General features: G+C 39.0%; 2 protein-coding genes and 1 long non-coding RNA gene across 3 annotated transcripts; 2 read left to right on the top strand and 1 right to left on the bottom strand.

Moving 5' to 3' along the window:
• Nucleotides 1–9610: 9610 nt before the first annotated feature.
• Nucleotides 9611–10407, bottom strand: LOC122042745. Its single transcript, XR_006129346.1, has 2 exons — nt 10267–10407; nt 9611–10170 (listed from the first exon to the last, which is right to left on the bottom strand). It is a non-coding gene; the product is annotated as an uncharacterized LOC122042745 (long non-coding RNA).
• LOC122042744 (serine carboxypeptidase-like 51) lies at nt 9754–10263 on the top strand. The gene is made up of 3 exons (XM_042603044.1): nt 9754–9885; nt 9968–10062; nt 10125–10263. Exons 1-3 carry the CDS (start codon nt 9762–9764, stop codon nt 10200–10202), a joined length of 297 nt encoding a protein of 98 aa, XP_042458978.1. The 5' UTR covers nt 9754–9761; the 3' UTR covers nt 10203–10263.
• LOC122042743 (serine carboxypeptidase-like 51) lies at nt 10291–12789 on the top strand. Its single transcript, XM_042603043.1, has 13 exons — nt 10291–10446; nt 10530–10624; nt 10687–10794; nt 10870–11116; nt 11211–11254; nt 11334–11401; nt 11479–11584; nt 11669–11838; nt 11912–11981; nt 12061–12111; nt 12193–12245; nt 12331–12469; nt 12542–12789. The coding sequence occupies exons 1-13, from the start codon at nt 10323–10325 to the stop codon at nt 12656–12658; spliced, it is 1392 nt and encodes a 463-aa protein (XP_042458977.1). The 5' UTR covers nt 10291–10322; the 3' UTR covers nt 12659–12789.
• Nucleotides 12790–14779: the final 1990 nt, after the last annotated feature.

Genomic DNA, 14779 nt, shown 5'->3' with positions numbered 1-14779 from the left:
GGTCGGAGCCATTTACCCTTCTTGTCCGTAGGAGCTTCAAATGGGTCACTCAAAACAACCCATTGGTTCCCATCCATTTGGAACCATGTTTCTAGCCGATTCCTCCAAAAGGCGAAGTCTTCCTTGTCGTATGAAGGAGGAATCCGGATGTCCCATCCAAGTGGACCTCCCAAGTCCATCTTCTTCCTCTAGCTTCTTGCTCTCTTGGCGGTTAGTCCGTAGAAGAGCGACCTCGCTCTGATACCAATTGTTAGGACCTTTGTGCCCACTAGAGGGGGGGGGGGGTGAATAGCGTGTCGTCGCTTCGTCGGTTGCTTCGTCTTGAAAATATGCAGCGGAATACTAATACAAACACAACCAACGCTAACTCAAGGATTTACTTGGTATCCACCTCAAGAAGAGGTGACTAATCCAAGGATCTACACACCGAGCACACATCTCCACTATGAAACACTCCTTCTCGGTCGCAGCCGAAGGCGGAGAAGCCTTACACAAACACCTCACAACAAGAATCACTCAAACAAGAAGAAAATACACAAGGGTATAAAATAAAACCTCTCCTTGTTTGATCTTGCTGATGTAGGTTGCCTCTTGAACCTTGGAGATGCACCCTAAGAGCCTTCAAGAACTGGCGGTGAAGATGGGAAGAAGCTCGGTGAAGATCACACGAAAAGTCGCAGGAAGAATGCAAAGCTCTAGTGAAGAAAACACTCCGCCCAGGCTTTTTACAGTGCTCCCAATCGATCTAAATTAGTCTCAATCGATTGTCACGTCACATCTGCACAATCCCAGCCATCCATTGCTCGTTTCCTACTCAACGATCACTTCCCAATCGATCGACCGATCGATTGGGACCATCTGAATCGATCGGCCGATCGATTCAAACCCATTCTCACATCCGCACGAGAGCTTCTCCTCTCTAATCGATCGATCGATCGATTGGTATATCCCAATTGATCACCTGATCGATTGGGAAAGCTTCTGTGCTAGCGAGTAATGCTCCCAATCGATCAGTCGATCGATTGGAGTCATCCCACACTCGCAGCACACTCCAATTGATCGACCGATCGATTGGACACTGGTTCAATTAATCGACCGATCAATTGGACATTGGTTCAATTGATTGACCGATCAATTGAACACCCTAAACTTGCCTCAAACTCAAGTTCAAGGTCCCAAACCCAACTCCCGGTCAACCATGACCTGTTGGTTATCCATGTCTAGCATTTGGCCAACACCCGACTGACCTCGAACTAGCCTTCTAGCCTCCTCCATCAGCCTTACGTCCCTCGGATATCTCCCATCCTTCACGCCTTACCTTCAGGAGTTTCCTTTGGCCTCATCCTAGTTGTCGGATTATACACCACACTCGATCAACCTCGAACTAACCTTCTAGCCTCCTCCATCAGCCTTGCGTCCCTCGGATATCTCCCATCCTTCACGCCTTGCCTTTAGGAGCTTCCTTCGGTCTCATCCTAGTTATCGAGTTCTCCTTGCCAAGTCACACTAGGACTTACCTTGCCAAGACCACATGCTTGGACTTTCAACCTTTGCCAAGATCACACTTGGACTTTTCCAATTGTCTGGCTCCTCACGAAGACTTTCTCCCTTTGCCAAGATCACACTTGGACTTTTCAATTGCCTGATCTCACTTATCAGGACTTTCACCACCAAGTCTAGTCAACACTAACCTACTTAGATTTTCACTCTTGCTAACCTTCCTGTTGACTTACCTTTGCCTAATCTCCAATTAGGACTTTCCCAGTCAAGTCTCCTATCAACCTTGACCTACTTGACTTCTCTGTTGCCTAACCTCCAGTTAGGACTTTCCCAGATGCCTAAACTCCAGTTAGGACTTTCCCATTGCCTAAACTCCAGTTAGGACTTCACCACTGCCTAACCTCTAGTTAGGACTTCTCTACTGCCTAACCTCCAGTTAGGACTTCCAGACACCTAACCTCCAATTAGGATTTACTCAGTCAAGTCTCCTATCATCCCTGACCTACTTGACTTGTCTTCTTCTCAACCTGGTCAACTCTTTGACCATCTCCACAACCGGACGATTGCCCTAGCAATATCCATATATTGTCAAATCTCGATTTAAGCTTGACTCAACTAAAGCTTAGTCAAACTGGTCAAACTTTACCTAGGAAATTTGCCCCAACACAAACGGGTCGACGGACTGACGAAATGTTTAGTACAAAGTCCAGCTAGGTCGATGGGCTGACCGGATAGCTGACACGAAGTCCAGATGGGTCGAAGGGCTTACCGGACGTCTGACAGGTAAGTTAAGGTAAGTCACTGGAGGGGAGTGACTGTGAGGACGCGTTCCCGGGAAGGAAATATTAGGCATCGATCCGACTTAGACCCATTTCGGATATCTAAGTTGAGATCGTGACTAGATTCCGGTCTCGAGGAGACGGAATCTAATTACTATTATGTTTTATTATAAACTATGCTAACACTCTGTTTTGTAGGATATATAATTTACATTGCCTCGGACTAACGTTTTCTTGCAGGAAGGATATTGCTAGAAAACAAGGGTTCGGGCACCCGGAAGGGATCCGGGTGCCCGGAGGTCCGAGCGCCCAGAGGCAAGTTTTATCCCCAAACGAGTTTTGCCACATGGAGCACCCTGGTTGGCTTGGTTACGTCACATTCAGGGCGCCCTGAAGGTATCCAGGCGCCCGAACCTCCTATATAAGGAGGGTGAAGGCTAAAGTAAAAAAAAACAACTCACGATCTACGCTTCTGTGCTCCTGCGACGCTGTGAAGGCTCTCCGACAAGTTTCTTTTCTATCTTATTCTCTTATTGTCGATTTTTCTTTTACTAAACAATTCCTGTACTGCATTTGTAAAAACCTTTTGAATTATTAGTGATTGCCCAACGAAAGTACTCAACGAGTGCGGGCCTTGGAGTAGGAGTCGACAAAGGCTCCGAACCAAGTAAAACGACTTTGTTAGCATTGTGTTTTCATTTTTCTGCTGTCTACTCTATACGATGATATTTTTAAATCACTATTCACCCCTCCTCTAGCGAATTCTTGATCCAACGGAAACAACCCGTTCATTTTTATTATCTGTCAATGTTCCTAGTGCCTTGGGGGGGGGGGGGAGCAATCCTTACTGTTGCTCATGTCATTAATAGAATTCCATCCTCACACAATTCAAGTTTGTCACTTTTGAAAATTTGTATGGGTATGCTCTTGTCTATTCCTCTTTGCGTGTTTTTTGTTGTACTTGCTTTGTCCTTCGTCCACATGCAGAGCGTAATAAGTTAGCCTCTCGGTCTGCTCTTTGTGTCTTTGTGGGTTATGGTGCTAGTTAAAAAGGATATCTTTCTTTTGATCTCATTAGTCAAAAATTGTATGTCTCTCGTCATGTTGTGTTTATTGAGCATATTCCATTCTTTTCTATTCTGACTAGTTCGCATAATATGACAAAGTTAGATCTGTTTTGTATTGATCCTTTCAATACCAATACTGAGGAAGATTCACCCACAAATCCTACTGGTAGTTCAACTGAATTTGGTACTTTGGTTCATGAGATATCTGCTCCATATGTTCCTCCTTCTGTCACTACCCAATTATCTCCTGAGATTGCAGATGATCCTTCTCTCCACCGTTGTCAATCTACTCGTGTTCGTAAGTCTACTAAACTACTAGATTTTGCTTACTCTTGTTATTATCGTTCTTTTGCTTCATTTGTTGCATCTATTTATTGTCTTTCTAAGCCTGAATCCTATAGAGAAGTTGTTTGTAACCCACTTTGGCAGAGTGCTATGACTGAGGAACTAACTACTTTGCATCAGAGTCATACATGAGATTTGGTTCCATTGCCACTAGGAAAACATACTATTGGTTCTCATTGTGTATATAAGATCAAAACTAAATCTGATGGATCTATCGAACGATACAAAGCTCGCCTTGTTGCTAAAGGTTATTCTCAGGAGTATGACATGGATTATGAAGAAACATTTGCTCCGGTTGTAAAAATGACAACTGTTCGTACTCTGATTGCTGTTGCTTCTGTTTGTTGATGGAGAATATCTCAGATGGATGTCAAGAATGTATTTCTAAATGGTGATCGTCATGAAGAAGTTTATATGACACCTCCTCCTGGTATTTCACACAAACCTGGTAAGTTTATAGGCTTCGTAATTCACTTTATGGTCTCAAACAAGCACCTCGTGCTTGGTTTGGGAAGTTCTCTATAGTGATTAGTTCGTTTGATTTTCATCCTAGTAATCATGATTCAGCATTGTTTGTCAGATGTACGAGTGCATGTCATATTCTTTTATCATTATATATTGATGACATGATTATTACTGGTGATGATTCTGATGGAATTACTTTCTTGAAGTCTGAATTGACTCATTGTTTTGCTATGAAAGACTTAGGTATACTACGCTACTTTCTGGGCATTGAGGTTGCTTATTCCCCGAAAGGTTATCTTTTATCTCAGTCAAAGTATATATCTAATCTATTTGAGCATGCTCATCTTACTGATAATAGAGTTGTTGATACTCCTATTGAGACTAATGCTCGATATTCTCTATCTAATGGCTCATCTTTACCGGATCCTAGCTAGTTTGTACAGAACTATTGTTGGAAGCTTGATTTATCTCACCGTGACTCGTCCAGATATTGTGCATATTGTTCATGTGGTTAGTCAATTTATCGCTGCACCAACTACAGTTCATTGGGCTGTTGTTCTTCGTATTCTCAGGTATTTTTGGGGCACTCAATTTCAAAGCCTTTTATTTCCTTCTACTTCATCTCTTGAGTTGCGTGCATACTTTGATGCGGATTGGGCTGGTGATCCTACGGATCACAAATCTACTACTGCCTTCTGCATTTTTCTTGGTGATCTCCTCGTTTCTTGGAAGAGTAAAAAGTAAGATGTTATTTCTATATCTTCAACAGAAACTGAGTATCGTGTCATGACCTCAACTACTTGTGAGATAGTTTGGTTGCGTTGGTTGCTTACAGATATGGGTGTCTCTCTTCTTCAACCTACTCCGTTATATTGTGATAATCATAGTGTTATTCAAATTACATGCAATTCAGTTTTTCATGAGTGGATGAAACATATTGAAATTAATTGTCATATTATTCGACACCATCTTCAGATTGACGTCATCACATTACCTTTTGTTCATTCAAAGCTACATATTGTTGATATGTTTACTAAGACACATGCTGCTTCACGTTTTCATGTCTTATTTGACAAACTCTCAATGTTTTTAGTTGTAGCATCATAATTTAGGAGTATTTTGAATAATTTAGATTCTAAACCTTAAAATTTAATTTAGGAGTATTTTGAATAATTTCTGTTTGGTAGAATGTCTATTCGGCATTCACTAAGGATGGGAAGGCCTTTGAATTTTGCGTTTATTTTTTATCCTTTGACTGACACTTCAAAGTAGTATGCATCCTCCATTCCTTTTAGACAAAATTATCATGATAAGTCGGCTGTGGTTTAGATTCTAAATTTTAAAATCCATATAGAAATAAAGAATTCAGACGGGTCAAATAATTTAAGCGTATTTTGAATAATTTGTGTTGCAGTAGAATGTCCATTTGATATTTAATTATTAAACATGGGACAACCTTTTATTTTTTTTAAGCTTCTTTAATTCTTTAGTCTGCAAGTTGATAGACTAATCAACAGTCTCCGTGCTACATTTTCCTCTCTGTTGTTTCTATTGTTAGCGATCCGTTGCTTCCTCCATTCCTTGCAAAAACTATCAAGGTAAGTAGGTTGTTGTTTAGACTCTAAATCTTAAAATTCCATTTAGAAATACAAAATCAAATAATTTAAAAATATTTAATATAATTTCTGTTCGGTAGAATGTCCATTCGACGTTCATTAAGAATGGGACGGTCATTCATTTTTGGGTGTCTTTCTTTATCACTCTTTAATTTGTGGAGTAGTGTGCAGGTGGATTGACTAATCAACTACTATGTTCACGTGGCTTAAATGTGGGCGTATGGGATTTAAATTTTAATTGTAAATAAGGAAAAATAAAAAGAGAAATTTTGATGGAACGTTAAATTTATTATTTTGTGAATAAAAAGTTACGGTTTAAAAAATAATTTCTTATAAAAAAAATAAATAAGACTAGATATAATGAATCATTTCTCGGGATCTATATCGGATTCTTTTTTTATAAGAGAAAATATAATGAAAAAATGTAAAACGTATAAAGAAATAGTTAAGAAGATGTGATATTCAATGTGTTCCTTCCCCCATTTAGAGCTGAGCTCATTGACCTATGTCATTGGGTTGGACCATTTCTAGTTTGACCTTAAAAATTGATGGATCGTCGGTTCGACCTGTCGATTTCATTTTTTTTATTGTCGTTAGAACTGTCGATCAGTTCCTAGCTGTTGGGGGGGGGGGAGTTGATTTTTTTGGTAGTTTTTTTTTAATTGTTAAGATCATTTAATTGTTTTTTTATCAATAACTATGATTTAGTGTTCGTTACTATCTAAACTCCATCATTTTCATACACATTTTCTCTACTTTCATTTTTAATTTCACATTCTCTACACGTTTTCGACTCAAAGTCTCCATTTCTATGAACTTTCATTTTTAATTTTCAACTACAATAGAAAAAAGTCATGGAGATTCATCATCTCGATCTTAGAGGAGAAAGGAAATAGTGAATCTGCACGAGAACCCTAACATTCAATCCATCAATGATGAGACCAAGCACCCTCTGATTCTGACACCCGAAACATAAGGAAATCTCGATACAATTACTTCTAAAGTTTGGAAAATTCCTCTTCTAAAATCTTCTATTTTTACTAAATATTTTGAGAATGTCGCTTTTCCGTCGGGATAATTGCGTGTAAAATGTAAGCATTGCAATGTTTCCTATAAATTTCAAGCTAATGACGACTATGGGTCGTTGAAATGACATGTAGAAACGAAGCACCCGATGGAATATGGACTTGACCGTTCTCAAACATAATTATTTAGATTTTCTTTAACTAGTGGTAGTATTTGTTGGGGTTGCAAGGTTACAAACATAGTCCCATATTGAAAACACATGGAAAAGATCATGGGTTTATAAGAGAAAGATATCTCCATTGGAATGAGGCTTTTTGGGGAGAGCCCAAGAGCAAAGTCATGAGGGTCTAGGCCCAAAGTGGACAATATCATGCTATTGTGGAGATATCTAAATTCTTTTCGATCCTACAATTGGTATGAGAGCCCGGATTGCCAGAAGGTTTAACCGCCGACTGTGCACAAGAGCTATGGTCTGATTGAACCATGTGAGTACAATATTGACCTCGAACAAAGAAAGTGGGGGCTCCTATGTTCGGATCAAGAGGACCAGACACCGGGCAGAAAGTCCTAGTAGGTCGGGTGGACCGAGGGGCAGGAAGTCCTAGTAGCGGCTAGGCAAGGAAGTCCTAGTAGGTCGGGTAGACCGAGGGGCAGGAAGACCTGGTGGGCCAAGGATCGGACGTGGGAAGCCCATGATCCTTTGTTTGAGGGGGGGATTGTTGGGGTTGCAAGGTTGCAAACATAGTCTCATATTGAAAACACATGGAAAAGATCATGGGTTTATAAGAGAAAGATATCTCCATTGGAATGAGGCCTTTTGGGGAGAGCCCAAGAGCAAAGCCATGAGGGTCTAGGCCCAAAGTGGACAATATCATGCTATTGTGGAGATATCTAAATTCTTTTCGATCCTACAGTATTGATTCCGATTTATTTTTATATTCTGATAAAAAATTAAGAGAATCATTAGCTAAATTTATTTCCGTAGAACATTTTTCTTTTAGTTTTGAATTTAAATGCACATTTAAATATTTTTATAAAGAATCTCTTACTTCATGTGTTAAACGTGTTCCTAAAACTGTACTTACTCATACAATTAAAAAATTAGTAAAATAAGGAAAAATAAATTTAGTAAATTAAATAATAAAGTTTCTTTATATTACGATATTTATAGTGATCATTGGCAAACACATTCATATATGGGTGTGACTTGTCATTAGATCGATAACTCTTGAAACCTCCAAAAAAAATTATTGACTTATAGAATTTTTAATGAATTGCATATTGCTCATAACACCGCACTAATATTATGTTTAATTTTAGAAGAATATGTATTAATTCATAAAATATTTTTAATGTAATTAGAGAATGTTAGTTCAATACCACTTGTATAAAAGAACTAAAATTTGTTTGTATTAGTAGTTTATTTTTTTCATATTCGTTATGTATATCATGTTTATGTGTTCAAGATGAATTAAAAATTTTAGAAAATCATATTAAATCAATTAGAACTGTAATTTCTTATTTATGACCACATCCATTTATAATGAAACAATGAGAGAAATTTTGTAAAACTAATAGAATCAGACCTAACAAATTTCCACGTGATGTACCAATGCATTGAAATTCAACATATCAATTATTATAAAATTCATTTCAATATAAAAAATTATTATATTTATTTTTTACACAAAATACTAATACTAATATATATTTATTTTCACAATAATAGAATATTTATAGTAATATTTGTAAAATTTTAAAAATATTTAACGATACAACTAGTGTTTATTATTTCATAACTCATTTAATTTAATTTTTTTAGTATAGTATTAGTTTCAAATGAACAAATGAATATTAATAATGGATCACTATCTTCTTGTATATTAGTAATAAAAACTAAATAAAAAAAAATATTTTTATGTTATTTTTAAAATTTATTTAATTGCATTTATTTTAATGCTAGATTTAAATTAGAAGTTTTTTAAAAAAATATTAACTTTATATTATAAATATTATGTAAAATATGAAATACAACCTAATATTTTTGAAATACAACAAACTATTAATAGTAATTTAAAATTTACAAAAAACATAACTTTTATTAAAAAAAGCGGACGAAACACCCATGATGATCCTCAAGTTCTATACAAGAACTTGAGAATTATTTTATGACTTTTTTTATTTTAGTGAAGCAGATAGCGAAAATTTTGAAATTCTAAAGTGATGGTCACAGAAGGCTCAAAGCTTTCTTGCTCTCTCTGTGATCGTCAAAGAAATTTTAACTTGTACAGTGCCAATTGTTGCTGTGGAGAAGACGTTCAATGCTGACAGTAACATATTAGATAAACGACAATGGACCTTATATCCCGACTCATTGAAAGCTCAAGCATTACTCGACGATTGTATCAGAGCTGAGAAAAGAATCCAAGAAATACAACTTTTTAATGACAATGTCGAAGATTTTGATATTGAAGGAACAAATACAACGAGAATGGAAAATAGAAGTGAGTAACAACTCCACTTTCTAATGTAAAAGGATAAAAATATAAAAGAACCTCGTGAACTTTGATTCCTTTATATCCTAAGGGAATACGTAAATAACTTAAATAAGTGTAATTTTTTTTAAAATACATTTAAAATTTTTAATATAATAATATTAAATTATAACAAATTATAACGAATCGTAAAAAGATAGTTATGAATCATAAATCATAATCATCTTGAACGATTAATTAAGATTAAAGGTCAATATATCAAAAACCATCAAACCGATCATTCTAAAGAGTGATAAGTCTACCTCAATAAATAGACCTGCCAAGCGATCATATTCGCTCAACGATTAATTAAGATAAAGGTCAATAGATCAAAAACCATCAAACCGATCATTCTAAAGAGTGATAAGTCTACCTCAATAAATAGACCTGCCAAGCGATCATATTCGCTCTAACTCTCAGACCTGGGAAATGAAGTCATTTCGGTTCTTCCTCCCTCTTCTCTTCTGTTTCGCTTCTTTTTATGTTGAGGTTGTGAGTAGCATTGGTACTTCGGATGGAGCAGAGGAATGGGGTTATGTCGAAGTAAGGCCAGGTAATTTAGGTTTTTTTTCCTCTCTTTGGTTTCTCCTATTCCAACCCTACTTGCTTTGTTTGATGGAGCTGTGGTGGTGCAGGAGCACACATGTTCTGGTGGCTCTACAGGAGTCCTCAAAGAGTGGACAATGGCTCGACTCCATGGCCAACTATCCTGTGGCTGCAGGGTGGACCTGTAAGTACCCTTTCTCTTTCGATCAACTGTTCCATGTGTTGTAAGAATTCTGAACGAAACAGAGTGTGTCCGGAATTGGGAGTGATAAGTCTACCTCAATAAATAGACCTGCCAAGCGATCATATTCGCTCAACGATTAATTAAGATAAAGGTCAATAGATCAAAAACCATCAAACCGATCATTCTAAAGAGTGATAAGTCTACCTCAATAAATAGACTTGCCAAGCGATCATATTCGCTCTAACTCTCAGACCTGGGAAATGAAGTCATTTCGGTTCTTCCTCCCTCTTCTCTTCTGTTTCGCTTCTTTTTATGTTGAGGTTGTGAGTAGCATTGGTACTTCGGATGGAGCAGAGGAATGGGGTTATGTCGAAGTAAGGCCAGGTAATTTAGGTTTTTTTTTCCTCTCTTTGGTTTCTCCTATTCCAACCCTACTTGCTTTGTTTGATGGAGCTGTGGTGGTGCAGGAGCACACATGTTCTGGTGGCTCTACAGGAGTCCTCAAAGAGTGGACAATGGCTCGACTCCATGGCCAACTATCCTGTGGCTGCAGGGTGGACCTGTAAGTACCCTTTCTCTTTCGATCAACTGTTCCATGTGTTGTAAGAATTCTGAACGAAACAGAGTGTGTCCGGAATTGGGATTGGCAATTTCCAAGAGATCGGGCCGCTGGACACCAACCTCAAGCCTCGCAACTCGACATGGCTGCAAAAGGCCGATCTCCTCTTCGTGGTAAGCTTCCATGCCGGTCTCTTTCCTCCGTCGACCACTTGCTCCTCCTCCATTAATGAAATGGGAATTACTCAGGAGAATCCAGTGGGCACAGGGTTCAGCTTCGTGGAGGAGGAGAGCCTGCTGGCGAAGAGCGACTGGGAGGCGGCGGCAGACTTGACTGCGTTTCTGAAGAAACTCTACAACGGGAACGCAGCCATGCAGCAGAAGAACAGCCCCCTTTTCGTCGTGGCAGAGTCTTACGGCGGCCGGTTTGCGGTGACGACGGCCTTGTCAGTTCTCCACGCCATCAGAGCTGGAAAACTGAAGCTCAAACTCGGAGGTAAAATTAAAATTGTTCTTCATCTGTTGCTTCCTATCACATTGTACAAAAAGATCGCAATGATTCAGCAGATTTCCTGCATACGATCGAACAGGTGTTGCACTGGTGAGTAGCTGGATATCACCTGAGGACTACGTGGTGAGTATCTCGAATTCTCGATCGAGCTATTTTCTTTAAACTGAGTAACGAAAGTAACCTCAAATCGCAAACGATGCAGCTCTCATGGGGGCCTCTGCTCCAAGACATGTCGAGGCTCGACGCAAAGGATGCAGAAAAATCAAACAGGTAGAGTAGTCTTTCTTTGATTATGCTCGACTCTCGCTGCCTCCTCATCTAATCTGCATGCTAAATAACTCTGTCAGTATGGCTCGAGTAATCAAAGAAGAGATTGACAATGGTGAGCTTGCCAATGCCACAAACACCTGGCGGGTGCTCAAGTATTTCATTTCTGCTGGAAGCAACCGTGTCGTGAGAGCCAACCCTCTAACTTGAATGTACTCAAGTACCCTACTACTCACTGAAAAATGCAGCAGTAACGATGAACATTTGCAGAGTTTCTACAATTTCTTGTTGGATGCCGGGATGGAACCCATCACTCAAATGCTGACGACGAAGACATATTCATCATACCTGAGCTCCCAATCCTCTACCTCCGTCGACCTCCCAAGGTTCATGAACGGTGTGATCAGGAAGAAGTTGAAGATCATTCCAGAGCATGTAAAGTATGTTCCATTGAATGCCTTTAGTCTGAAATTCTTCAACATAAACTTTCTTGCTGCATGCCTTCTCTTGCAGGTGGCAGGAGCGGTCTGATCTCGTCTTCGACTACTTTTCAAATGGCTTCATGCAGCCAAGAATCAAAGAGGTATAGCAACTAACCGAAGAAGGATCTATTTCTTTCGGTGCATATATATATAATCGATCGCCATGACCTTCCTTCACAGGTCGACAGGCTTCTTTCCCTAGGAATCACTGTGGCTATCTACAACGGACAGGTATGAATTCAGCACCAAATTTAGCCACATTCGAACCAATCTTTCATTCCCTGTGACAGAGATCATTCCTTCCATGCCCAGGTCGACCTGATTTGCTCGAATAAAGGCACACATGCATGGGTGCAAAAGCTGAAGTGAGCAAGAAAAGCATCGCTACACCTTTCAATGCTACTTCCTGTACGCAATAACCTCGTTCTCTTTTCAACTGTGAATCTTCAGATGGAAGGGATTGAAGAAATTCACCAACACCCCGCGTAGCCCTCTGTATTGCAACTCCGAGGAAGCAGGGGTCACCAAGGGCTTCTTCAAGTCCTATCAGAACCTGCAGTTCTACTGGATCCTGAGAGCTGGGCACTTCGTAAGGATCTCAACAACGAGGCAACAGAAGTTTCTTCAGAAAAGTAAACAAAAATCTTCTTAAATCGTGCAGGTTCCAGTAGACCAGCCTTGTGTCGCGCTGCAGATGATCGCCAACCTCACGCAATCTCCTGCTACTTCCTACTTCCGCCTAGAGGAAGAAGAAGAAGAAAAGGAGGAAGAAGAATAATGCAGTTGTCGGAGAAGAATAAAGTGCCTCGTACAAAAAATACTTTACAATTCCAATCAGATTGATGCTTTGGAGTGCACTTAATTAATTTGTCTGTATTATCAAAGATAAATAATCCCTTTCTCAGTTAATTTATTATATTTAAAACATATATTTTAAAACTCAGTTGGTCAACCCTATTTGAATTAATTATTTTACAACATATAAAATATTAAGCTATAAAAGAAAACTATCGAAAAGGTATTGAAATTTCTCAGACCAACTCCCTTCATTCACACTTCTCACGATTAGATATAATTAATAATTTAATTAAAGACAGGCTCATCATGTGACATCAAGATAATTCAGTGGATCCATCATCTTCAAAATTAAGTAATTTAAAAAATTAGATACATAGTGATGCAGTTAAAATCTTCTTCCCCATAGCTCTAAACCTCTAGCTCTACCACTCCATTCATCTCCTGAAATTGGGTTCACACGGATAGAACTTCTTTTATTCTACATCTAAACTGACCTCTAACAAAAGTCCACCCTAGCTGAGCAAGCCTTTGAACTGATATATCAACACAGATCAGTAAGGATTGGCGTTGTTGACTTTATCTTCCAATACTTAAATCAGCACAATGTTAAAAATAGGGTTTGCTTTCTCCAAGAGAAGAACTTGAGTTGGAAAGAAAGATACCTTCCACGGGGGAAGGGCTTTGGACAGCTATGAAAATATCCATTGGGAGAGGGTTTTGACAGAGAAAGGGGAAAAAGAACAATTGTACTGACTGAGAACTACTCACATAATTTGAATTCGATTTTTCTCAATCGGCCAACACCCCTTCACTTATGTAGCCTGAGTTGAGCCTCTACATCAGCTGCCACTTACCTCCACATGTACTGATCAGGCAGTAGGGATGTCAATTCGGATGGGTCGAATTGGATTAGATCGGGTTGAATTTTTTTTTTTTTTTTTTAACCCAACCCGAATCCGATCCGAACCCGAGTTCAACCCAAAATACCTCAATCCGAACCCGAATCCGACCAACCCGATCAACCCGAATCCGACCCATATAACCCGAAAATCCGATTCAAAATGACTTTTTTGGATTATTTTCCCTATAATTCTTCACTTTTATCTCCATACTCTATCATTATCATACAAACATGATATTAATATACATAAAAACATCTAAATTTTTAAAATAAAATTTGATTTAACCTCAAAAAAATCCACAAAACCCTATATTTAAGGCAATCCGGATCAACCCGAACCCGACCCGACCCAATCTGAAATTTTTTACTCTCCAACTCTTCAATCCGAACCTGAAAATGTCTAATCCGAATCTGACTTTTTTCAGATCGATTCAGATTAGATCATCGAATCAGATTCATTTTTATCACCCCTATCAGACGGTGAGAGAGAGGCGCATGTCTGACACGCCCGATTGTGTATCAACGGAATGGTCATCAACTGCAACATCAGGGAATGTATTTGCACAAGAGATCTGTCGCCAGGTTGACTTTTGGCCCTCACAGGTTACCACCTGTCACATGTCACGCATCACCTCCCTGATATTCCCCAGCCTTCTATCAGTGCCTTGATGTAGATACAATTGGCAAGAATGATCGAGCAAGTGAGAGAGTGGTTGAAATCCAAGGGAGACATTCGTATGACCAGACATATTCTCACAGCATGGACAATGATACTAGCTGATAGACTCTTAGCTAAAAGGGTGTTAGTGAGAATGATAAAATAGAATAATCAAAGAGGTTGGAATCTAGAGGAGACGACCATGGTCAGGATATTCTTGAAGCTTGGAAGACGGAATGAGGATGTTCTCTTATAGGAATAATTATATGCCATGTTGGTTGACCCGGATGTATCCAGGGTGGTTGTTCCTAGATTTTCATTTCCCAAGCCGTGGAGAGTTGAGTCTGATTTGAGATGTATCTAGAGGGGTTGTTCTCAAGCTATAATTTCCCAAGCCGTGGAGGCTTAAGCCTTTCCGGGGTTGTACTCAAAGGGATTTTTTCCAAGCTGCTACTTTCTCATTCATGTAGACTAGAGTCTCTCTAGGGATTTCCAAGCTACAACTTCCCCCCATGGAGGCTGGAGTTTTTCCGGGAATATAC

Source organism: Zingiber officinale, chromosome 2A (assembly GCF_018446385.1).
Source record: "Zingiber officinale cultivar Zhangliang chromosome 2A, Zo_v1.1, whole genome shotgun sequence".
Lineage (NCBI taxonomy): Eukaryota > Viridiplantae > Streptophyta > Magnoliopsida > Zingiberales > Zingiberaceae > Zingiber > Zingiber officinale.
This window is presented reverse-complemented; position numbering and strand designations above follow the sequence as displayed.